At 37.6% G+C, this 25,322-nt stretch overlaps 1 protein-coding gene across 2 annotated transcripts in view; it reads left to right on the top strand.

Moving 5' to 3' along the window:
• Positions 1-25,322, top strand: part of LOC128984083 (spermine oxidase-like) — a 200,981-nt gene that overhangs the window by 88,685 nt on the left and 86,974 nt on the right. For both annotated transcript variants that reach the window (XM_054403372.1, XM_054403368.1), the window contains exon 10: positions 23,511-23,623. In XM_054403372.1, the coding sequence (XP_054259347.1) occupies positions 23,511-23,623 (113 nt within the window). The remainder of the gene's footprint in view (positions 1-23,510; positions 23,624-25,322) is intronic.

Genomic DNA, 25,322 nt, shown 5'->3' with positions numbered 1-25,322 from the left:
GAGAATACAAACCAGTGCAGTGGACCTCGTCCAGACAGTGGCCAGTGCGCAGGCGCGGATCCCCTACCTCTCCTGTCGTCCCTACTCTGGCGGTAAGGACAGAGTTTGGTTGTGTGTTAGAGAGAGAGCGCCGAGGAGAGAGAGAGAGCGCGAATGTCTGGCACTACTATACGTTCCGGATTTGACGTACCGACCGTCAGAAACGTAAAACTGTAACGGGTGTGGAATACATCGTTACACTCTCCGGTTACTTCGAATGACAAAAAAAGAAAAAGAGAAAAGAAAAAAAAATCCGTAACTTTGTCAAAATATTTTCATCCAAACAACCGTTTTGGAATTACTTCGTTTAAATTTAACAGTCTTTATACTCAGTCTTATCGAAATAGTTATCACATAAAATAGGAACATTTACAATCAGTATTTACAACGCTTAATAGTAATTTTGTCCGTTGAAATGACTTTAGTAAACAAATTAATGTTTGGGACCTGGGTTTTTCGTTTTACAACCAGCCAGGTAAATATTTCACATTGATTCTCTGAAGAGAAAAATTTCCATGACAATCTTCCATGAAGACTCTCCTTCGTTTTGACTTTCGGTTCTTCTTCCTTCGGGTTGGTTCGTTTGGGTACATGGGGTGGTTCGCTAGTTGAACACTCCTCGAGGCGGAGATATTCTGCTCTTCGGTTTGTGGATCCGTAGTTGGGGTCAATACATCGTTCAAATCTCCTGTGCTTAGAAGGTCAAACTCTTCTTCATTCGCATGAATGCTCAATGTCTCACTTTGGGTAGAGCTGGCGTCTTCATTCGTCTCTCCCCGGGGCGTGATTGAGTTTTTAGGCAACAGCGGGAGATCCACGGTTGAATCTAAAGGACCAGGAAGATACTTTTGATCCCCATTTGCTTTTTCCCTTTCATTCGGCTCCAAAAAGGACGAGGTGGTGAATTCATGAGGCTGGAAAACTTCTTGGGCAATTCGCTCACGCCGAAGTTGAGTCATGATGGTTTTTCGGTTTTTGAGGGCTGCCGTTTCAATTTGGGATACGTCTTCTCTACGGGCCAAATATTCAGCCATCAAACAAACCATGACTCCACATTCCCTTTCCTCTTGACGGGGACAATTGGCTGGAGTAGCAATTAGGGTCCAGAGCGTCTCCTCAAAAGGTTGATTTCGACGTTCGGCTTCTCGGGCAAGGAAATGCAGAACTTCCTCTTGTAGCCTGAAGTGACTGTAGCCCAAAGAGTCAAAAGTGACAATGCGCTTCAGTTGGGGCCAAGCAGCTATGAGCACCCAATGATAACAGCCTCCGTGGTGTATGTTCCGAGGAAACAGAAGGAGGTCCATATCGAAAGGATTTATAATTTTACTAGGGCCGAATGCTGAGCTTCGGGATTGTTCCAACATTTCCCACAACAAGGTGTCATAGCTCCACACTCTCGGGAGTAAGGTGCTGAATGCCCAATTCCTTCGTTCAATGAGCCTGAGATAGGCATTTATGACTTGATCATTTACATTTTGTTTCGGTAAAAGTGAGGACGTCACTTCAGCAGAAATGTCAAGCTTCCGCCTAAGGGGTATTGGGTCATCAAATCGTCGAGTGGACATATTTTTTTTTATCAATTGTTCGGGAATCTGGACTTAAGTAGAAATTTCAAGAAATACGAGGCAGGCGAATTTATTCTGACCAATACCGTGAGATCATGAAAGTTCTTCGCTACTAACTGGGCTGATGCCGTCCTTAAAGGCACTACTTCTACCCATTTAGTGTAGTTGTCTTGAATGACTAAGGCGAATCTGAATCCTCGCTTTGACCGTGGGAGAGGTCCAATTAGATCGGCAGTAACGGTTGTCCAAGGACCCTTGGGTCGGCGAAAATGCATGTGTCCCATTGGTTTGACTTGTTCAACTTTATATTGTTGACACGTTGTACATCTTCGTACGAAATCTTTGACGGTTCGCCTCCAACCAGGCCAATAATAGCGTAGACAAACCCTTTTGCAGGTTTTCAAGAAACCTAGGTGCCCTGAAGTCGGTTGCTCATGGCATTCATTTAGTACGGTTGGGATTTCTTCTTCCGTTATACATAGCTTCCACTCGGTAGTAGGGTCTTGTTCTTTAGGATGGGATCGCTTAGTAAAAAGCTTTCCATCTCGGATCATAAAGTTGGGGTGGTGATTATGACGTTTAGCTGCTTTATCGAAATTTCGTTCGTACCAACATTGATGAGAAGATAAGGGAAGTGTATTGGTTGGGGTTACTGCATTAACTTCGAGCGAGTTAGAAGGTAACAAGTCAGCGGGATAGCGGGAAAGAGAGTCAGCAACTCGATTTTCTGCCCCTTTTCGATACTGTATTTGAAAGTCGTACTGCTGTAATTCGAGTACCCAACGTCCAAGTCTGCCGGTGGGTTCTGGTATCTTGAGAAGCCATTTTAGAGCTTGGTGGTCAGTAATGGCGGTAAAACGATAACCTTCCAAGTATGGACGAAATTTCTTGACGGCCCATACTAAGGCGAGACATTCCTTCTCGGTGACGGAAAACTTTCTCTCACTATCGGTTAGAAGGCGGCTGGCGTATGCAATAACATTCACAGTCTTATCGTGACGTTGTGTTAATGATGCTCCTAAACCTTCATTACTAGCATCAACTTCCAACACAAATGGTATGTCAAAATCGGGGCACGCGAGAACTGGAGAATTGGAAAGACATGTTTTCAGTTTTTCGAACGAGTTTGCATGTATAAGCCATGTCCGGGTATCGTAAAGGCAGTGATAGGTCGGCTTTCTTTAGACAATGGCACTTGCCAGTATCCTTGTTTCAGATCAATGGTGCTGATGAAAGTTGCGTCCTTCAACTTCTCTAAAATGTAATTGATTCGGGGTAAGGGGTAGGCATCTCGCTCAGTGACACCATTTACTCGTCGAAAATCTATACAAAATCTGTATTTTCCTGAAGGCTTTTTGATTAGGACCACAGGTGAGCTCCATCCGGATTCTGAGGGTTCGATAACTCCATCTTTTAGCATAATTTCCACTTCTTCGTCAATTATTCGTTGCATTGCTGGGTTTCGTGGGTAATATCGTTGTTTTATCGGTTGATCAGTTTTCAAGCGGATTACATGTTCAATAGTGTCGGTTCGTCCATCCACTTTGTCGAACAGTTCTAATTCAGATCTCAGAAAAGTTTCTAACTCCGTGTTTTCGCTATTAGTAAGAACTCTTAAGGCGGCTACATCAGGAACATCAGTTTGCAAATCGCCTTTACTCTTAGACTCCTTGGGAATGTCTGGTGTCTTTATATCGATCAAATCGAACAACGTAATAAGGTCCATGCCTAATATAAATTCCGAGGTTGCCTGTGGTAGATAAAGAACTTTTGCCGTTTGTACCTGTCCAGCCAGTTTACATGGAAATTCAAACGCAGTACTGACTTGCACTTTGGTTCCATCAGCCAAAGCCAGCTGGAAGTTCACGTTAACAGAACTCACATGCATACGTTTTAAATGGTCATACACCGCATCACCCACTAGGGATACCATTGATCCTGTGTCGACTAAGGCAGGAAACGTCCTTCCTAATACTTCGGTGTTTAGATACGGTCTAGTGTCGGTTTTCACGTTGTTTACACTTCCATTAGTCAGTCCAAATCCTTTAATATACTCTAACCAACGTTCCCAATCTTTTGAGGTCTTTTTATTTCGCTGAGGAACAGGCGACCTCAGGGACTCTGTCCTCGCTTCTCGTTTCCCTGTCTGCAATTACACGTGGTTGTTCGAGTGTTTTCGGCTTTACAATAAAAGCATCTGAGAACTTTTGGTTTCTCGCAATCACGAAATAAATGGCCCGTTTTCGAACAATTCCAACATATCAGGTTGGTTTGTGGAGTTGGCTTTTCATACTTATGGCTGTTGGTTTGCGGTCGTTGAGAGCTTCTACCAATGTATGATTCGTTAGTTTGCGATGGGGGTTCTTGATTGAACGTCTTTGAGGCCGAACGCATCTGTTCCTTATCCGGGGTACGTATTTGAGCATTTGGGTCATTAAATTGAGTTACTTTAGAAGTAAACCAGGTATTTGACTTTTCTTTCGGCCCATTATAGGCCGTCTCGGGTATTAAGGCTTGAGCGGGACTCGGGGGAGGACGATACTCCCGTTGCGCTCGTAAATAGCTCTCATACTCTTCGGCTTGACTCATTAAACTCGGAAGGCTCTGGAAGTCCTTTCTTCGTATTATTAATTTGTATTCGGGTCTCATGTTTTGATAGATGCGGTTGAGCATTTCGGTTGTCGTCATCTGACCTCGTCGTCTCATCAAAGTGCTTAAGGCGGTTACGAAATCCCTAAATGGTTCTTTGAGGCCTTGAGTGCGACGTCGCACTTCTTCGTCAAGACTTAATTCGTAGCCAGGAGGAAAGAACTGTGCTTTAAAATATTCTCTAAACTCTTCTAAGTTAGTCCACCAGTGCTTCGTATTACGGAACCATAAAAGAGCAGTTCCTCGAAATATTTCCGGCAAGGCCTTTAACATATCATCGGGTTTGATATGGTACGCCTCGGTCAGTTCATCTAAGCGTTCAAGAAAGGAGATTGGGCAATACTTCTTACCGTCAAAATTTAAACCCCATTTTCGTACTATTGCACATATTTGTGCGGAGTGGGAAGAGTACAGACTCTCGGTTGAGACTTCATGTCTATCGGTTATTCCAGACATTATATTTAATGGTCTACTATAATTTATTGAAGGATCAGGACAAGAAGTCTGTTGGTACGTCGGTGCCGATGTTAGAAAATTCTGTTGTTGCTGATTACTAAGATAATACATTTCCTGTGTCCTTGTGGATTCGCTTTCCCGTGTACTCATAATTGGCCCCTGATGAAGGTGTGAGCTAATTGAAAGAGTAGTAGGTGGCAGACCAAATTCAGGAAAAGCTGCGGCTTCTTGCAAGGCTGTCGTAGTGGTCGTAAAGGACGGTTCGTATTGGTTGGCATTTCCCACACGTAAAAAGTTAACGTAACTCGTTCTAAGCTCCTGGACATTACCGCGTAGGTCAAGTCCCATTTTCTCCATTTCCGACAACAGCTGTACTTTAGACAGGCGATACACCCAGCCTACTCTAGAATCACGTTCGGCCGTAGACGATTGGAGAGTGCCAGATGTCGTTGACAAAGGTGGAAAAGCCGACGTACAGGTTAATGCTGGGGGAGTACTGCTGGCTATTGTTATTAAATTTTCCGTGGACACGACCGTTTGTTGCGTTTGAGTTAGCGACGGTGTTGTTACATCAGAAATCGTGGTGGTGTGTGTTGTAGGGGTCGTTGTATCTGTCAAGGTAGGAGCCATAATAACAATTTTTTCGACGACGTTTTACGATTACGTGAGAGAGGTACACTCGAGTCCCTCAAGTCGAAAGTCGAAGTCGAAAGTCGAAAGTCGAAATTCGAAAGTTTAAAGTCCCTGTTCGGGCGCCAAATATGTGACGTGTTTTTCCGGTTTACTGAAAAATAGTCAACATATTAATTAAGGTTTTCGGATGGCTCAGTGGATGCCAGGATTCGTCATCGCAGATACTAAAATAATTTTGAGTGACTCAGACAAGATACCTAATTTCGGTAATATCTCACTATCATCATGGTCACTGTTTTAGATTGCCAATTGAACTCTTCCAGGTTGCCTTATACAGCAACACACAAATACTGGAAGGGACGTGTTTAATTACAAAACGTTCGGTACACGAAATTTAGGTTCAGCTATGGGTGAATTTAGAATATTTACGGGATTGTCTATATCCCGTCGAAATACGAAAATACGTGGTCGATATTTGGATAATTAGAGACCAATGCTTTTCATTAGGTAACAAAACAATTCTAAGTATTAAAGGACCTACTCATAAAACACTAAATACAAACGTTATTGACAAGAAAGCCCAGGTTGCTTCAGCAGCAACAAAACGATACTGGGATTTGACGAGGTAATTGTTACGACTATCGACGTTAAGCGACCTACAACAAAATACACCCAGGTTGCCTCAGCGGCAACAAAACGATACTGGGATGGAACGAGTTAATAAAATGAAATATCGACGGTAAACAAAACAAAACAAAACGCACCCAGGTTGCTTCAGCAGCAACAAAACGATACTGGGATTTGACGAGGTAATTGTTACGACTATCGACGTTAAGCGACCTACAACAAAATACACCCAGGTTGCCTCAGCGGCAACAAAACGATACTGGGATGGAACGAGTTAATAAAATGAAATATCGACGGTAAACAAAACAAAACAAAACGCACCCAGGTTGCTTCAGCAGCAACAAAACGATACTGGGAGGAAACGAGTTAATGAAACAATAAAATATCGACGTTAATTAACACACAATAAAATACACCCAGGTTGCCTCAGCGGCAACAAAACGATACTGGAATGTAACGAGTGAATAAAATAAAACTATGGACGTTAAACAACACAAAACAAAACGATACTGGAATGTAACGATTTAATAGTTAATAATATCAACGTTAAACAACACACAATAAAATACTGGAATGTAACGATTTAATATTTAATAATATCAACGTTAAACAACACACCAAACAAAATACTCCCAGGTTGCTTCAGCAGCAACAAAACGATACTGGGAGGAAACGAGTTAATACAATTAAATTATGGATGATAAACAACACAAAACAAAACGATACTGGAACGTAACGATTTAATATTTAATAATATCAACGTTAAACAACACACCAAACAAAATACTCCCAGGTTGCTTCAGCAGCAACAAAACGATACTGGGAGGAAACGAGTTAATACAATTAAATTATGGATGATAAACAACACAAAACAAATCGATACTGGAATGTAACGATTTAATAGTGAATAATATCAACGTTAAAAAAAACACACAAAACAAAATACAACTGTAACGGGTGTGGAATACATCGTTACATGTTTAACGAGTACCTAGGTTTGATGCTACAGGAAGGGTAATAAAGTGGGTTTTTTATCTTAGTATGAAATTAGTTAATTTGCCAAGTTTGATCAAAATATATCCGTAAACAAGCAAACTACAACAGTTTACTTATTCTCCATAAGAATAGCATGGTAATTTTAAATTTAAGATTTTTTGAGTTTTTTCCGTGACCAATAACCGTAAAAACCTCTCAATATACTAAATTATTTGTTTTTTTAAGTTCTAAAAAATGGTACTAAGAGAAATTGGGAATTGTTTTGTTTGAAGGGTCAAAAATGAAAAAAAATCAATTTTACCCCATAAAATCCCCTGTAAATACCCCGTTCCCATAATCCAATCATGCTGGTTCCCAAACTCATTCAAGTTTATCCCCCCCTACACCTTCAAGCCAAATTTCATTAAAAACGGACAAAAATTACTCAAGTAATCATGTGCACGGACACACACACACACACACACACTGTAACTGTATGACTAGTAAGTCATTGGTTAACCCATTCCCACCTAACGACGGGCGGCGCCCGTCCTAGCGCGTCAGGTTACAAAAGATGGGCAGCGCACGTCCTCACGCATAATGCATTATAATGCGTTATTATTAGGCTTATTATGCATTACTATTGATTTACCTTATTTTTCCCAATGTTGTAATAGCTGCAAAAGTAATATAATTGCTTAAAATATTATTTTCCATTTATTTCAATACTCCCAATACTTTAACTTCTAACACATGAAATTTTGGTGTAAAAATTTTATTAGGCCTAGGCCTATTTTTTAGTTTTACAAAAACAGCTATAAAATGAAGGATTTTATATATAAGCAAAACAAATAAAGTTTTTTGTGGAACAAATTGAATACTATTTATAAATATGACCAAGAAATAGATTTACATTTTTTTTTACTCAGTTCTAACTGCATGATACTTGACAAATAACACAGTCACGAATGGGTTAAAACTTCAATATATCTTTAAAAGAGCTTTTACTGAGAGATTGGTTTTTACTTATTGCTTAAAGACTGTTTTGTTTTCATAAGTTATTTTCATGTGTTTTAATTGTTTTATTAAATGTAAACAAGTTTAGTTTGTTGTTTGGATTTGTAAAGAACGCAAGCTCATTTTGGTGTTGAATTAAATCATATATTTTGTCATTTGTGAATTTCATTTCGTCCGTGATATCACAATTAAGTGACGAGAACAATTGGCGACCGTGAAAGGACCTTTGAGAAGAAATTACAAAATTAGGAGTTGAAGATTTGACAATGGAAATGCTGGGGGAACGTCTGGATGAAGTTGAGCAGAAGGGGGTGGAAGGCGGAGCCTACTAGTTTCGTCCACAGGTAGGACAAAATACCCAGTCGGTAGAGCTACGACCACCCGGTGAGTATGTTACTAGCAAAGATTTTGGCACAGTTAGAAAGTCGATCAAAACAATTATTGGATACTCATTTTTCAGACATCAAAAATGTAACTTCACTCCTATTAAAAAGATTTCGGAAAACTAATCAAAATTATAAACTAACACCTATGAACCAAACAAATCGGACATCAAAACTATTTACAATTAAATAAAATTCAACAACCGGGAAAATATCTTGGAGTTAGCCGAGGACTCATCAGCCATCCCGGGAGGTATAGAGATCCTACGTCAGACAGAGACTTTTGAGGACTTATCGGCCTTCTTGGGAGATACAGAAGAGATCCTGAATAGGACAGAAATGGTCGAGTACTCATAGGTAATCACAGAAGGTGCCGGAGAGATCCTGCGACGGACACAGATGATTGAGGACTCATTGGTCATTACAGAAGGTGCAGAAGAGATCCTGCGACAGACAGAGATGGTTGAGGACTCATTGGCCATCACAGGAGGTGCAGAAGAGATCCTGCGACAGACAGAGATGGTCGAGGACTCATTGGCCATCACAGGAGATGCAGAAGAGGTTGTGCCACAGACAGAGATGGTCGAGGACTCATTGGCCATCACAGGAGATGCAGAAGAGATCCTGCGATGGACAGAGATGGTTGAGGTCTCATTGGCCATCACAGGAGGTGCAGAAGAGATCCTGCGACAGACATAGATGGTCGAGGACTCATTGGTCATCACAGGAGGGGCAGAAGAGATCCTGCGACAGACATAGATGGTCGAGGACTCATTGGTCATCACAGGAGGGGCAGAAGAGATTGTGCCACAGACAGAGATGGTCGAGGACTCATTGGCCATCACAGGAGATGCAGAAGAGATCCTGCGATGGACAGAGATGGTTGAGGTCTCATTGGCCATCACAGGAGGTGCAGAAGAGATCCTGCGACAGACATAGATGGTCGAGGACTCATTGGTCATCACAGGAGGGGCAGAAGAGGTTGTGCCACAGACAGAGATGGTCGAGGACTCATTGGCCATCACAGGAGATGCAGAAGAGATCCTGCGATGGACAGAGATGGTTGAGGTCTCATTGGCCATCAGAGGAGGTGCAGAAGAGATCCTGCGACAGACATAGATGGTCGAGGACTCATTGGTCATCACAGGAGGGGCAGAAGAGATTGTGCCACAGACAGAGATGGTCGAGGACTCATTGGTCATCAAAGGAGATGCAGAAGAGATCCTGCGACGGACTGAGATGGTCGAGGAGTCATCAGCCATCTCGGGAGATGAGAATGGGAGCCTGCATCAGGCCGATTCCTACAGGGTTGCGTCAACCACAACGGACACCGAGATACTACCTGCGTTCAATGTTACGTCGTGTGAATACTTCGAGGAGGCCAAGGATACAAAGAGAGGGCAGGAGCAAGAACTGAGGATCAGGCAGGGGGACAAGATGGCCCCTAAACACTGCAACAGACCACCTAGTCTGTTACACTATCAACAAATGGTGGAAAAGGAATGGAAGACCAAAAAGAGAGAAGACCTTTACTTACAACTGAGAAATCGTCAGAAGTTGAAGAAGGTCAACCAGTCTGAAGTAATGGTGAAGGTTTAGTGGAAGAGTAAGGAAAAAGAATTATGGAAAACATTTGTAATATTTGGAAAAGGATGTGATGAAGACTGACAGAGAAAGAAAGGAAGACCTTCTAAGAGAAAAACACTAAAAAAGAAAAAAACCATACATTCCAAGAGAACCCTCCAATAAGAGGGTCAAGTGCGGAAACGACTCTAGGTCCATATTTAAAACCTAGTTTTAAAAGTTTCAAAATACATATTGAAGGTTTTGTAGAAGAAAATTGATGTTACATGACTAGTAAGTCATTGGTTAAAACTTCAATATGTGTTTAAAAGAGCTTTTGCTGAGACACTGGTTTTTAATTATTGCTTAAAGACAGTTTTGTTTTCATAAGTTATTTTCATGTTTTCTAATTGTTTTATAAAATGTAAACAAGTTTACATTGGGCACATGACAGATGCCCCTTCCAATCACCGCGTCGCTGTGCTGTTATGAAGTTTTTCATTAGGGTAACCATGTTAAAATACTGTACCCACTGTCATTAGATTAATTATTAAATAATTGTACTGAACTCAAGAAAGGTTGTTTATTTCTAATTTAACAAAAACTCAATCTAAATATAAAACAATAACACAAAACATATGTAGAACAATTACCATATGTTATTTACATATTAACTACTACTGTCATCCCTCCTTCACAAGTCAAATTTATTTGGTTTTCTTCTAATCCTTTCCCCTCGTCTTATAACAGGAGCTGAGTTATTGTTATGTTCTTCTGACCTGGACGATTGATCTTTATTCACATCATGGGAGATTCTGAATGACTTGTCTCTTCTTAGGAACCATGAGTTTCTTCGGTATTCTCGTCCATCACCAGTCTGTATTTTGTACGATCGTGGTTCAGGACCAACTTGAACAATCTTTGCTCTTAGCCAACACTTTTGTTTAAATCTGAAAAGCACTGGTTCATCGAGTTTAAACTGATCAGGATCTGTCTTCCTCATATCACCGTATAGCTTCTCTCGCCTTTTAATTTTTTCTAGCTGTTTTGAAACATTCTTTATGACCATTGGAATAAGGTGGTTGGTCGTAGATGGAAGAAGAGTCTTTGACCTCCTACTCATCAGCCGCTGAACTGGGGAACCTAGGTTACCTCTTGGTGTGTTACGGTGATGAAGAAGTGCAAGATAAATATCGGACTGTTCTTCTTGACACTTGACAATTAAGTTTTTCCCTTCTTGGACATACCTCTCCGCCAGCCCATTGGATCTTGGAAAATGAGGAGTTGAAATTCTATGATTAAATTTCCATTCGGATACGAATTTAGTGAATTCTATAGAAGCAAAACATGGTCCTCTGTCAGTTCTTAGTTCATCTGGAATACCATGAGTTGCAAAGGACTCAAAGGCTTTGTTTTGCAAAGTACTTTTTTAGGTGTGTAATAACAGTAATGCTACTTTTTTCCTTAGACTTTCACACTCAAAATATCCTGAGTAACTATCAGCAACTACTAAGAAGTCTTAACCTCCACATTCAAAAACATCAGCACCGACGAACTGCCATGGCCTCACTGGTACTGTTTCTTGAAGGATCACATCTTGAGGTTTATCTCGTTGATATTTACTGCATACATTGCACCTCGCTACATATTGTTCAATATCTCTTTCCATATTAATCCAATATACATAGTCACGTGCTGTATTAATTGAACTTTGAACACATTTGTGAGGACGGTGAATATTCTGTAACACTTCAAGTTTCATTTCATCAGGTATAATCAATCGGCTTCCTTTAAACAAAAGGCCATCATAGCAACTTAGTTCTTCTCTGAAAGTGAAATATTTTACCAATTCCTTGTCAACAGTGCTTCTTTCTTTGGGCCATCCATTCAAGATTATTTCCTTCAATTTAGAAAGCTCTGTGCATTTTCCAACACTAGTTCTGATTCGAGAAACTGTATCAGAAGACATAGGAATTATCAACTGAATATCAAAGCTGTGAGGTTCATCATCTTGATTGTCATTGTAGCAATCTCTACTCAAGGTGTCAGCCAGATGAAGCTCACAACCCCGCTTGTACACAACTCTTGGTCGATATGGTAAGATTTCCAAACACATTCTTTGGATTCTGGGAGGAGCATCAGACAACGGTTTCTTAAAGATAGCCTCTAAAGGCTTATGATCTGACTCAATTATCAACTCCTTGCATCCCCATACATACTCATGAAACATTTTGCAAGCAGTCAGTTTTGCGAATGTCTCTTTTTCAAGTTGACTGTAGTTCTGTTGTGATTGAGTCAATGCTTTGGAATTATAAGCTACGGGCTGCCCAGATTGTAACATAACAGCACCTACTGCATAACTGCTTGAATCCACAGAGAGAGTCACAAAAGAGTTGGGGTCATAGTAACGAAGCACGGGAGTTCTTTGCAGTTTTTGCTTTAACTTGTTAAATGCTTCTCGTTGTGGCGTATCCCAGAACCAGGCCACATTTTTCTCAGTGAGAACTCTAAGAGGTTGAGTATCAACCAAAACATCTGGTATAAACTTTGACAAGTATGTTATACAACCTGAAAATCTCTGAAGCTCAGACAAACATGTGGGTTCCTTCATTCTTGAAATGGCTGTTACTTTGTCAGGATCAGCTTGTAACCCTTGGTCTGAAACTATGTGACCAAGAAATTTCACCAACGGTTTGGCAAATATACACTTTTCTTTGTTAAGTGTGTAGTGTAAGTCCTGATTCACTCAGCTTTGTCATTACTTCATTCGTGATCTTTTGCAAGTCTTTTTCATTGTTACTGTGAATGAGTATATCATCCATTGAACACTCTACATTCTTAATTCCTTTGAGCAAGTCTGACATAATATACTGGAACACTTCAGGGGCAGATACCAAACCAAAGGGCATGCGTAAACAAGAGTAGCGCCCCCAAGGTGTTGAAAAAGTTAGTTTGGATGTTCTCTTCGTAACTTTTATCTGCCAGAATCCTTTTTTACAGTCAAGGATGGTGAATAAAGTAGAACCATTCAATCTAGCTGAGATGTCCTCTAATGTAGCCAATGGGTAATGTCTACGCTTTACATTTTTGTTAAGATCAGTTGGGTCAATACATAGACATATTTTGTCTCTTTGTTGGACTATGACCATAGGAGACACACAAGGAGTAGGCTCACTTACCGGAGTAATAATCTTGTCTTTTACCATCTGGTCTAGTTCTGCTTTCACTGCGTCACGTATTGGATGGGGTATTCGCCTGGGTGGGTGTATTTTGAAACTAGGATTTTCCACAAGATCAATATCATACTCAAATGACTTTAAACACCCTATTCCATCATATAATCCACTTATAGACTGATCAATTATACCAGCAATCCGTTTTACGAACCCTAGGGTTTCACATGATACTCTTCCTAATATTGATTGATGCCCATTTGGAACTATTACAAACAAGACAGTGTCTTTATGAGACTTTTTAGTTACAATTGGACAAATGGCTTCACCCAAAACTGGCGTTTTTTGGTTGTTGAAAGAACATTGCAATGCTTATGAGGACTGGGGAAAGAAACGAACGTGGACGAACGATAGTAATAATGGCGTGGGCAATCGACAAGCTCTTCCTGGTAATTTCTTCTTCATTTCTTCTTTTTTTTTGGAATAAGAGCATTCATGAAAGCCAACAGTAAAGGAGGCACCATATCTTCCGCTCCGTTTAAAAAATCATCGTTTGGAGGGTAACTCTTAGTTTCGTAGGCTTGAGATTAAATCTGTTTCTTGATAATAGCAGCAGCTGTTTCAACGACTCTTAAACATTCTTCCTCATCATTATCATATCGAGAGGCGTACCAAGCAGTGTTCAAAATTGTTTCACCAACATCACGGAAGCAAACAACTGTTTGATGGGTACGTAACTTACTGAAAATTATCCTTTCACCATACTTCTCTTTCAGTTTAACCTTCACCCACTTTATTCCTGGCTTCCGTCCACTTATTTGATCCATCAACTCGTCCATAGAATGCTGATCATCACAATGTTCATCTAGGTAATGGAATATCTCTTCCATGGCTTTAGAAACATACTCTTCATCTGGCCTACCTGCTTTTTGCTCAGTAGGTGGTTTCACCAAGAAGAATTTTCTGTAACAGTCCTCATGATACACAGCACCAACAGCATGCAAATCATAGATACTACTGATGCACCCCAAAACTGATCTCCCCCATTCATCATTTTGAACATGGGCATGGGTTAATATGGTTTGATCAAAACCCAGTGTTCTTACATGGAACACTTTTCGGCGTTTTTCCACTTTCAATTTTTTCTGCTGCTTATGAAATACATCATCAATAGTTTCTGTGCACAAAAAACATTTAGTTTGGAAATTGAATTGGGATTTAGAACGCAAATTAGAACATGAGGTATATGAACGTGGCTTACCTACAACAATTTTTGTATACCTTTTTCTGCAGGCCAGATGAACAACACCAGTTTTTCTTCTTCTGAAATTAAAGTCTTTTCCATCTCTTCTTGTGAGGCTGGCGCTTAACAATGTTTTCATCCCCTTTTCGGTAACGCAACACACGCCACTACTACCACGCCTGGCCAATTCGTCACAAACTAAACAAATGTCATGCATTCTAAAATAGGATAATCTCTACTTTTCTGGCATTGAAAAAGGCAAAGAAAGAGAGTTTAAATAGTCGTTGTGGCGGGCATTGTGTTTTTTGTGAAACACATAATAAAACAATAACCACAAAATGTAAACATAACATGTAAACAAACAATGTCAATTACTATTTAAATGGTAAACAATAATTACATATGGTCTTTAAACAGATGATTGCTCAAACATATGGATTAATCGTCTTTTAATAAAGTGTAAAGTCAAAACCTTTAAAATGAAGCCCTCCCTTTTTTTGGCAGAGGGTTGGGGGGTTTACATTACTTATTATACCAATTTATACCTTAAATATACTTATGTTAAGCCTAAACAATCATAAGAAACCATACAAATCATGCAATAATAAAAAAAACAAGACTGCAATTATTTGTGTAAATCACGATTATTTTCTTTAATCTTAAAAACGCTGTAACTTTTGACCTACATCATATATATTTACATATGTGTATATATTATTGAAGTAAATTTAATTCTCTACAACTTTCTTTCAGTCAATATTTCTGAAAATATAACAAGGAAGGAGAAAAAGTAAGATTTTAAGGAAAATTATGAAGCAAAAATCTTTTTTTGAACATTATATCTTTTTGAGCGCGGATATCTCTGAAACTATGCGTTTTTCACTGATAGTGTATTTCACCAAAGTTGTTGCATATTTAATAAGCTTTAACTTGTATATTTAACAATGTAAGCTATGACAGACCGTTTTCAAGTTATGAGCAAAAAACCGCAAATTGGGGCATTTACCCCTCCCACCAGCCCCCCCATATCCCCCCACCCAAAGCGGCAGGGTGATTTTATTCTAACCTATCATATATTCATTAGGGGACCTTCCCCAACACATTTCTGAAAAAATTGGGAATACATGGATTTGTTCCTCTATTTTTTATATTTTGCTTGGGCTATAAAGCTTTTCGACTGAACTATAAGTTAAGGTATTGTTAGTTAATAAGTCAATTATTGTTATGGTAATATTTCTTTTGTATTGACTTGAGTTGTTTTGAAAAACAGTATTGGTACTGAAAACCGCTTGAAATAAAAGACGTGTTATTATTATTATTATTAAAATTACATAAATAAGAACGCCTTTGCAAAGGAAACGCAACAACAACACGCTCCTGTACTCCGGGTATTGCATAGACTTTCTGAAGGGGGGTTTTTTATCTCGTCTAGGCAAAGTTAATCCCGCTCGATCAAGCAAGATTTTTTAAATCTCGCAAATAAAAAAAAATTCAAGACCTGTCCATCTCTAATGAAAATATTTCAGAATGGGAACAATGACTAAAACATTTCAGACCATAAGATATATAGAAACAAAACATTCTGGTCGATAAGATACAAGCGACATCAGAAGTTGTATGTCATCTCAGTTCATACAGGGTTTCCTGTCAATAATGGTGTGAGAATTTTGCAGCTGTTCTTCTCTTTTTTTCAGTAAGACCTGGCAATCCTCTGCTGCTGTGCATAAAAGGGGCCTAACAAAACAATAAGACATGTAACATAGTGAGTTCACGTGCAACTAAGGTCCAGAAATAGCACATCTAGAGCAATCAACACTCTTAATCTACACAGGTCGCCAGTTGAGGCCTTGACTGTTTGTGAGAACATGTGTCTCTAATATCTAGCACACACTGAAATAATGCCAAGATAAGGAGACATTACAATAAACAACAAATAAATAATAGGAATAAAAGGATTATAACAGCTATAAGGCTGATTAATTTTGATGTTTGCCATATAAATGATTTCTCATTATAGTCAATGAACCTCTTAATGTTTCATGGATAATAATTTTCAAAAAGGATCTGTCCAAATCATATTGTATCCAAAAGTTCACAACAAAATTTGATTATGTTCCTCTAGAACCAATAAACAATCCAATCACCTCCATTTTTGAAATTTTGCTTGAAATATTCAAAGGTAGATTCATAATTTTTTTCTTTTCCTCATTTACTTCATTAGGTTGATTTAGATTTATTTCAAATCAAATTGTTGGGTCGAGAATCATCCCTTTATTTGTTTGATTGATCAATAAAATATCTACTCTTCTAGTGCTTCCGTTAGAAGAAAGACAGTGTATTTCTTCATACACTTCCCATGTATTATACCTTTTTTGGAAGGCATTTGCTATAATACTTCTTATTTTGTGGTGCCTTGTTTTTTTTTGTTTTTTTTTGTGCTATTGTATTTAACTTAATAACAGTGTCTGCAAATGGGTCTGTCCTGAAAATAACATTAACAAAATAATGATAATCTTACTAATATTATAAATGTGAAAGTTTGTGTGTTTGTTTGTTTGAAGGTCAATCACGCATGAACCACTGGATGGATTGGGCTGAAATTTGGCATGATGATAGCTCACATTCCCGATTAACATATAGGCATATTCTTATCTCAAAAATCCCTTTGGGCTCCGCCCCAGTGGCTCTGTAGTTCCCCATGTTAACCTTATGAGTATTCATATTTAAAGGGAATTAAAGAATTTAGTCAGCTGTTTCAACTAAAAAAGTTAGTTCTATGATATACCATTCGGGAATGTTGCTGGAAGTCAACAGTCCCGGAAGATCAAATAATTTATACCTGTGCCGCTAAGTCAAAAACTACAATGTTTGCAGTGTCTGTAGATCAAAAGTCCCAGTAAGTCAAATAATACAGTCCGAGCTAAAAACGTGGTCTATGTTAAAGCAATTGACTTATTGGGAATTTGACCTAATGCAACAGCAGTTTTAATATAACGAAATACGGTAAAATACAAGTTCAGTTTCGCTGAGTCAACAGTGCCGGAAGATCAAAAGCAATAAAAGTGAACGTCGATTCAGTGTAAAGTAGACCTCCTGCAACGCTTTCTACACCAACAAAACTCGCTTTTAGTTACTTCGTGTTTTGTCATAATTAGAATAGAGCTAAAATTATCATATTTGGTGCATAGCTTATCTATTAATGCATCTTGCCAATTGTTTGGTCAACACTGTAAATAGGTATAGTTTATGTAATGAAAAGCCTTTCGTAAAAATTTGTGGCATGAAATACACGCAAGGACGATCTGAAAATTTCTGGTTATTATATACGTTTGTAAAAGGAGATCCATTTAATTGTAGAACTATTTTATGAGTTATAATGTAGTCTACATATAAACTGTGTAAATGTATTACGCCTCGGAAGGGTTGAAACCCTGTCCAAACTAACATATACATTATTAAAACGTAAATGGGGTTTTTTCACATTCTGAATCAACCAGTCGACGGATTTTCATTATTTTTGTGTTGAAAGAAAGATAATTTTGAGAACTAGGGAATGTCATAGCCATAATTATAATTAAGGGTCCCAGTTTTTTAGAAATTAAGTTTTAATTTTTAAAAAGTCTAGCAGCCGACGCTAACCTTCTAAGCTGGCTTTTAGTACAATATAATTTGCTTAACATAACAGCTGTAAACATTCAGCATTTGTGACACAAATTCAGCATTTGGAAACAAATTTAAAGACATATTTAGAGTTGCCTTATTTATACTATGTGTAATGCTGACCATTGATACATTCAATTTAGGTATGAGGATGGCAGATTAATTAAATATGCATAGTAAAATAGTAGGATGTTCAAATTATTTTTTAAAGGAATCTTTGTAATGATCGTTTTGTTTTAGTCCCATATAATTTGTTTTAACTAACAGCTGGTTGAATGTAATATTGTTCTATATAACTATTAGGTTTTTGGAGAATTTCCCATATAGGGAATAAGCTATTACCGTAGTACTTATGGTAACACCTGGACCCGGGACCGATTTAATTTTTCGTTGTGAGGTCCCTAGAGGCCAAAAACACCATCCGTTCAAATTCATATATACAGGGTGATCAGCTCAAGGAGGCCACCATTGGGAAATCGGAAACGGTAAGAATTAGAGAAAACTTTAAATGGGGGACATTCCATTATTTTTTGTGGCAGTTAAAAATATGATTTTAGTTTTTTTTATCATGTTTTCGGATAGAATATGCAATTTAAAAACTTTTTTAACCTTGACATTTTTTCGATAAACCCACTCGTTTAGGAGTACAGCCTATGGAAAAATTACTTCCGTTGTACATTTTACATCATGTAGCTCCTAAACGAGTAAGTTTAGAGCAAAATTGCAAAAAGTAAATTACTCTTAGAATTGCATCTACATTCCTTAAAGACTATAAAATAAGTTTTCCACTTTTCAAGTTTGCCGCCATTTTTTAAATAATATAATTCATATTTTTAATGAATTTTATGGGGAATGTGGATGCAATTGTAAGACTTTTTTACTCTTCGCATTTTTGCTATAAACTTACTTGTTTAGGAGCTACATGATGTAAAATGTACACCGGAAGTCATTTTTCCATAGGCTGTAACTCCTGAACGAGTGGGTTTATCGAAAAAATGTCAAGGCTAAAAAAGTTTTTAAATTGCCTATTCTATCCGAAAACATGATCAAATATAGGGTGTTCCATAAGAAATTTCAAATTTGGCCGCCATTTCGGAAAAAACTTAAATCATATTTTTAACTGCCACAAAAAATAAAGGAATGTCCTCCATTTTAAGTTTTCTCTAATTCTTACCGTTTCTGATATCCCAATGGTGGCCTCCTTGAGTTTATCACCCTGTATAGCCTATATTTATTTATTTATATGTTTTTCCCGGGGAAAACCCCAGGACCCCCTCCTTTTTTGGGGGTATTCCATACCCCCCAGGCCCCCGGTGACCCCCCAAAATATATGTCTAGGACCGCCCTTGTCTTCTTTGCCTATAAAACACATGGGATACAGCCTTTTTTCACTGATCACGTAATGCGTGATTTTCTATAAAGTCTTGGAAAAATAAAAGGTAAAATAGATTGAATACAGGTGTACTGGGTATGTGGTTTACACACAAATATTCATCAAACTGTGTGATATTTTGTTATTATTGCAATGAACAATTTGAGAGTATCGTATTGTTTAAGTCGATGGAGAATCTAAGTTGATCCTGTTTTACAAGCAAACCAAAAAGATACAGTAGTCACCACTCTAAAAAATGGTAGGATTGCAAAGTACTACACAAACATTATTTCAAGGGTAATAACAGTCACAATTTCCGCTGACTTTATAAGAGTCAACTAAAATATTATACTAAACTAATGGACACACAACTAAATGGAACAACTAATGGAAATTCTCACGATGTACATTCGTTCGATATAAGCATTGAGTATACACGTCAGTACATACGTGTATACCCAATGATATAAGCTACGGTTCTTGCAATTTATTGCTTATTGTTTTTTAGAGTTGTTTTCGGACTTACTCTGTTTTCGGACTTACTCACACTCGTATAAGGTTTTCCACGTTTGTCATTGATAATGTAGCCATGTTGCTTTGAAATGGCGACCATACAAATGTATGCATTTTAAGCCAAGTATGAATGGAGATGAGTGTGGGATGAGTGGAGCGATCTTGTTGTCCTGTTTGTGACTAAGGCCGACATAATCCTTAGACACAGCTGTTAATTAATAGTGCATACAGTCAATTAATAGCAGCAGAGGTCAAGTTTGGTATAAAATTAAAGGTTTTATTCATAAAAATACATTGCCGCAAACCCAAACTCAAACGATGATGATGATAATAACGTTAATGATGTCGCTAAAACGTATCGTTTGAAATTTAACAGCTAAAAATAAGTGAAATAGAAAAGGTTTTGGTTAAATCCATCAAATTGTAATTGGACACTTGTAAATACTAGTGCACTTGTTGCTACCTCCCCCCTTCGGTTTCATGTATTCCTCTCAATCAGTTCAAACCTAGGAGGATTAAACATTAATGTTACCTAATTAATGTTAAATCCTCCTAGATTCAAACCTGAAACACCCAGATCGAAACTCGCCTGTCGTTATTTTACCATCGCCTTTTTTCAAAAAAAGAAAGATTATATTGATTTACTTTGGATTTTAAAAATTTTAACGTTTTATTTTGTTAAAGATTTATGGTGATACGTAAATATTGTGGTGTAGTAAAGTATATTATATTTTCATCTTGTGTATTATATTGTATTTAAGTGTTAAATTTTGAAATTTTAGGGTGAATCGAGATGAATCTTTTTTTATAACATGGGTCTCTCCTACCTTAACATACATACCAAGTTTCATAAACCACGGTTGGAAAAGTGCAAAGATAAATATTTGTATGTAAAAAATACAAAATGGTGGATATCTGGTTAACGAAACGATTTCGGAAAAAATGTTATCCTTGATTTTCTGTTTATTTTGACCCGGAATTACTAGGTAAAGCATCTCCCCGCTTATTTTTAACACCCTGTTTATGATGTATTCTTATGAGTGAAAAATGTAAGCTGGTAATACAGAAAGATGTTTTATAAATAATATGAATGTACTGGTGATCTGTATATTCATCCTTTTCTTGTTCTTAGAACTGTAAATTAAAAGTCCACTCAACAGTCGCATCGTACGTTGCAGTTCTTTCCATGCGTTGCGAAATGCTAAATTTGCCGTCCTCTTCAACCCAAGTTATCTATTGAACCACTGATTGTAAAAAATTCAAAAAAATATATTTTACGCATCACACTTTTGGCCACAACTTTGCCACAGACAAAACCTGTCTAACCCAAAAACAAAAAAAATCTCGCATGCTAACTTTTTCATGTTAGAAATCACGATTTAAAACTATTTCACCATACATATAAATTTTTATTAATTAGATCGGTAAATAGTTTAAAGTTCCAACAAAAGAGACATCGAGTAGGACTAACCAAGAAGCTCTGTGCCAATTTTCAAAATTTTAGCACAACTTTAAGTACACCAAAACACGAAGTTATTGAAGTCATGCGTCGAGAGGACTATCGTTGTTTTTAACAGACTATACTTTTGACCTTCTGGCACTGTTGACTCAGCGAAACTGAACTTATATTTTATCTTATTTCGTTATATTAAAACTGCTGTTGCATTAGGTCAAATTCCCAATAAGTCAATTGCTTTAACATAGACCACGTTTTTAGCTCGGACTGTACTATTTGACTTACTGGGATTTTTGATCTACAGACACTGCAAACATTGTAGTTTTTGACCTAGCGGCACAGGTATAAATTATTTGACCTTCCGGGACTGTTGACTTTCTGCAACGCGTCCTACCATTCTACACTCATCCTTCACTCATATTTGGGTTAAAATACGCACCTAGGTGGCGTCCCCATCTCAACGATTGATTATTGATTATAATTGATTACAAAAGCATTAAAAAGTTATAAGATTTACCAACAGGGTGCAGCACTATATTTTTTTTGCATTTATGTAAACAGCTAATTTGAACTAAGCAGCAACAAACAACTGTGATATGCAATGAGAACTGTCAAAGTAGGATTGTTTACAGTTATGTTTATGTTTTTAATGTCATGAATAATTTGTGATTTTTTAAATTTGTAAGTACTGTAATACTTTATTTTTCTTTATTGTTTAGGTGAAGAGGTTGAACATTATGGCTATGGTAGATGTGTAGTACCATAGTATACCGTCAATTTAAAGAAGCAAATTTTATCAAACTTTGTCCTCTCCCATTGCAAACGCAAAACTTGAGTATAACTGCAATAAGCAATTTAAACTTATATGCCAACCCCGTATGAAGGACGGGTATTCTGCTAGTATTCCACTAAATATCTAAGGTAATAAGGAATAGAAAGCCAAATAAGTAAAACAGCTTACAAAAACTAATTGCATTTAAACTTGTACCGGTAACCTAAAAACCTATTGTACTTCAATAATATTAATCAACCAGAAATGCAGGGTGCACCGTTAACTAAACTGGATGTGAAATCAATTTAATAAAGTATACAGTTAGTATCTTACTTAAATACACGCACGAACAGTACACTCCTACATCACTATTCATGAATTGCTAAACAACAACACCAAACCAAAATAACATTTTGAGGTTAGCTCAGTTGTTTTCTAGTTTTAGAAATTAGATGGTTTGAGTTATGACAGACAGGTGCGCCTACATCAGTTCTACCGTTCTACCCATCATATCAGTAGCTTGTCACAGCTTTGGACTCTGCCCCAAAGCTCCTATACTAAAGCATTGGAATGACGTCATGGCAACCTCAGCGCTGTTCGGTTGTTCTTCCATAAGACTACATGTGTTGGGATTGGGACCATCTGGCCGCCGTCCACGCTGTCCTTACTAAGCAAGCTACGATCGAAAATAAGTCTTTACTGAATTAAATTATCCGATTATTTGATATATTTGTTTTTTATATTGTTTTAAGTACTCGTTAAAGTAATTTTAATTAAATTTAACTGAATAATATTGAAATGTAATTTATTTATTTATTGGCGGGAGGGCGGAGTCCGAGAGTCCTTATGGGCTAGCCGCCACTGGGTAAGAGGTTTGTATCACCTAGCTTCTGTGGCATCTTCAGTTGTCTTCTTAAGTTATCTTCTTATCGCTAACACTATAGTCTATAGCTTACTGGATTTACAAAAATATTTACACAAGCGCAGTCACTAGTATGATGGTTGGATCGATCGGACAACGCGATGAAGGACTTTCGGTGGAGTCACGACAGGAGATCTTTCTTCCTTCGTTTCATTTCTTGAAATGGGAGTTATGGTATTTGTACCGTTCGACAGTTGATGTTAGTTTGGACTTTCCTGTTTATGGTCGGACGGGTGCTTCAAACTCTGTTAAGTTGGTAATAAATATTTTAAAATAAAGAATATATAATAAATATTTTATGTAAATACAGTATAGACTTTAGTGTTATTGATGAGAAGATAACTTAAGAAGACCCCTGACACAAGCTGGCAAAATACATAGGGTGACTCAAACATTTCACCTACTCAAGGACTACAAGCAACAACAAAAAAGATAGGCCTAATCACAAATAAATAAACAAAATTGTATGCTACAACTGTTTACTGCTGTTAGTTCTAGACCACCACACAAGTACTCTGTGGTTATCGTGGGGGCAGGCATGGCTGGTCTTGGAGCTGCCACAACTTTGGCATCAGCAGGCGTTGGCAGCTTTGTTATTCTTGAAGGTACCAGACACAAAGCTATACTCATTTGATCTATTACTTAAAAACCCCCCGCCGCAGCAAACCTGCAGACTAAGCGAATTTCCTATTGCCTGATTTGATTTTCACGTAAATATATTTAAATCACATTAGGTTTAATGAGTACCTAGGTTTGCTGCTACAGGGAGGGTAAAAAGTGTGTTTTTATTAAAATATAATAGCTTAGTGTAAAATAAATAAATATGCCAAGTTTGATCAAAATATATCCATAAAAGAGCAAACTACAACAGTTTACTTATTCTCCGTTCTCCGTAAGAATAGCATGTTGCATATAATAACTATTGGACTATGTTTATTATATTTAGTACTCTTTGACTTCCTTATGAGAATTCAAATGTTTTTGTTTTACATATGGTTTTCTGTTCTTCATTAATTATTCAGTAAATAAGTTTGACCAATTTAGTACATCATAAAAGTTTCTTCCAGTAAAGTATTCTTTTCATTTCATTCTATTTAACTTGTAACAATAGTATTTTATAACAGGTTATGGGCCCAGACACCCTTATATTGTGTGTTACAGGTTTTAAATAGAATAATTTATTGCTTGAGATAAAATCTTTAGTATGGAATTTGTTATGCAAAAAATGGAATTGCTGCATGGAAAGGACAACTGGGATGATTTGAAATATCTCATGCAAATTAGGCTTAAAGGAATCCCAGATGCATACGAAGCCATTTCTGGTAAAATGGAATTGCCAGAGAAACCTAAAGATGAAACACAAGCTGCAGAAATGAAAGAATATAAAATGAAGATGGATAAGTATAACAAAACACAGTCAGAGGTAATGTTTATGTTAGCATCTTCATTAAGTAAGGAAGTAAGAGCTCAGGTAAGAAACCTAGAAAAACCAGATGAGGTTTGGAAGGAGCTGCATAATCTATTCGCGGAAATAGAGGAAAATAAAGCCTATGATATATGCTCTCTGTTCTTCACCTACAAATGGGATCAACACTTGGATATGGCTGGGAACCTATCTGCAATCAAGTCTTTATGGGTAAAGCTTCAAGAAGAAATTAAGAAAATTCAAGACAAGAAAGAAGATAGTTTACCTCAGATATTGTTGATTTGCAAGATTTTTGAAATCCTACCAGCAGAATATTCCAACTTTCAGACAACTTGGTTAATGGTTCACAAGGATAAAGCGAGAAACCTTGACAATCTTACAAATTGGCTGTGTACAGAAGCAAGAAAGCTGACTTCAAAGGAAAATGAGAAAGAAGATACAGCTTTAATGGCGGTCAATAGATCTAAAGAAGCCAAAGGTAATTTAGTAGGTGTACAGAAAAACAGCAAAAACAATGATAAAAAGAAAAAGTTTCCATGCCACTATTGTCACAAGAAAGGGCATTGGTTGCAAGAGTGTCAGAAATGGATAGCGGATGGAAAACCTGAAAGAAAACATGAAAAGACAAGCTTGGAAAAAGAATCCAAACAAGCAGCACTAACCATATTAAGTAATTGTGTTTTCAAACCCAGAATACTACCGCATCACATGATTGGTACGTGGACAGTGGTGCTACCAACCATGTTACACATTGTAGGGAAATGTTTACTGACTTTGAACAATTTGTGTTACCTCATGCAGTTACAATGGCAAATGGACAACAGACAAGTGCTATTGGTAGAGGAACAATTTGCATGGAAGCAAATTTGGATGGTATT

This window comes from Macrosteles quadrilineatus, unplaced genomic scaffold (genome assembly GCF_028750875.1).
Source record: "Macrosteles quadrilineatus isolate MER2022 unplaced genomic scaffold, UCM_ALF_1.0 Scaffold_1__1_contigs__length_201487025, whole genome shotgun sequence".
NCBI lineage: Eukaryota > Metazoa > Arthropoda > Insecta > Hemiptera > Cicadellidae > Macrosteles > Macrosteles quadrilineatus.
The sequence above is the reverse complement of the archived record's forward strand: the minus strand, read 5'-3'. Positions and strand labels throughout refer to the sequence as shown.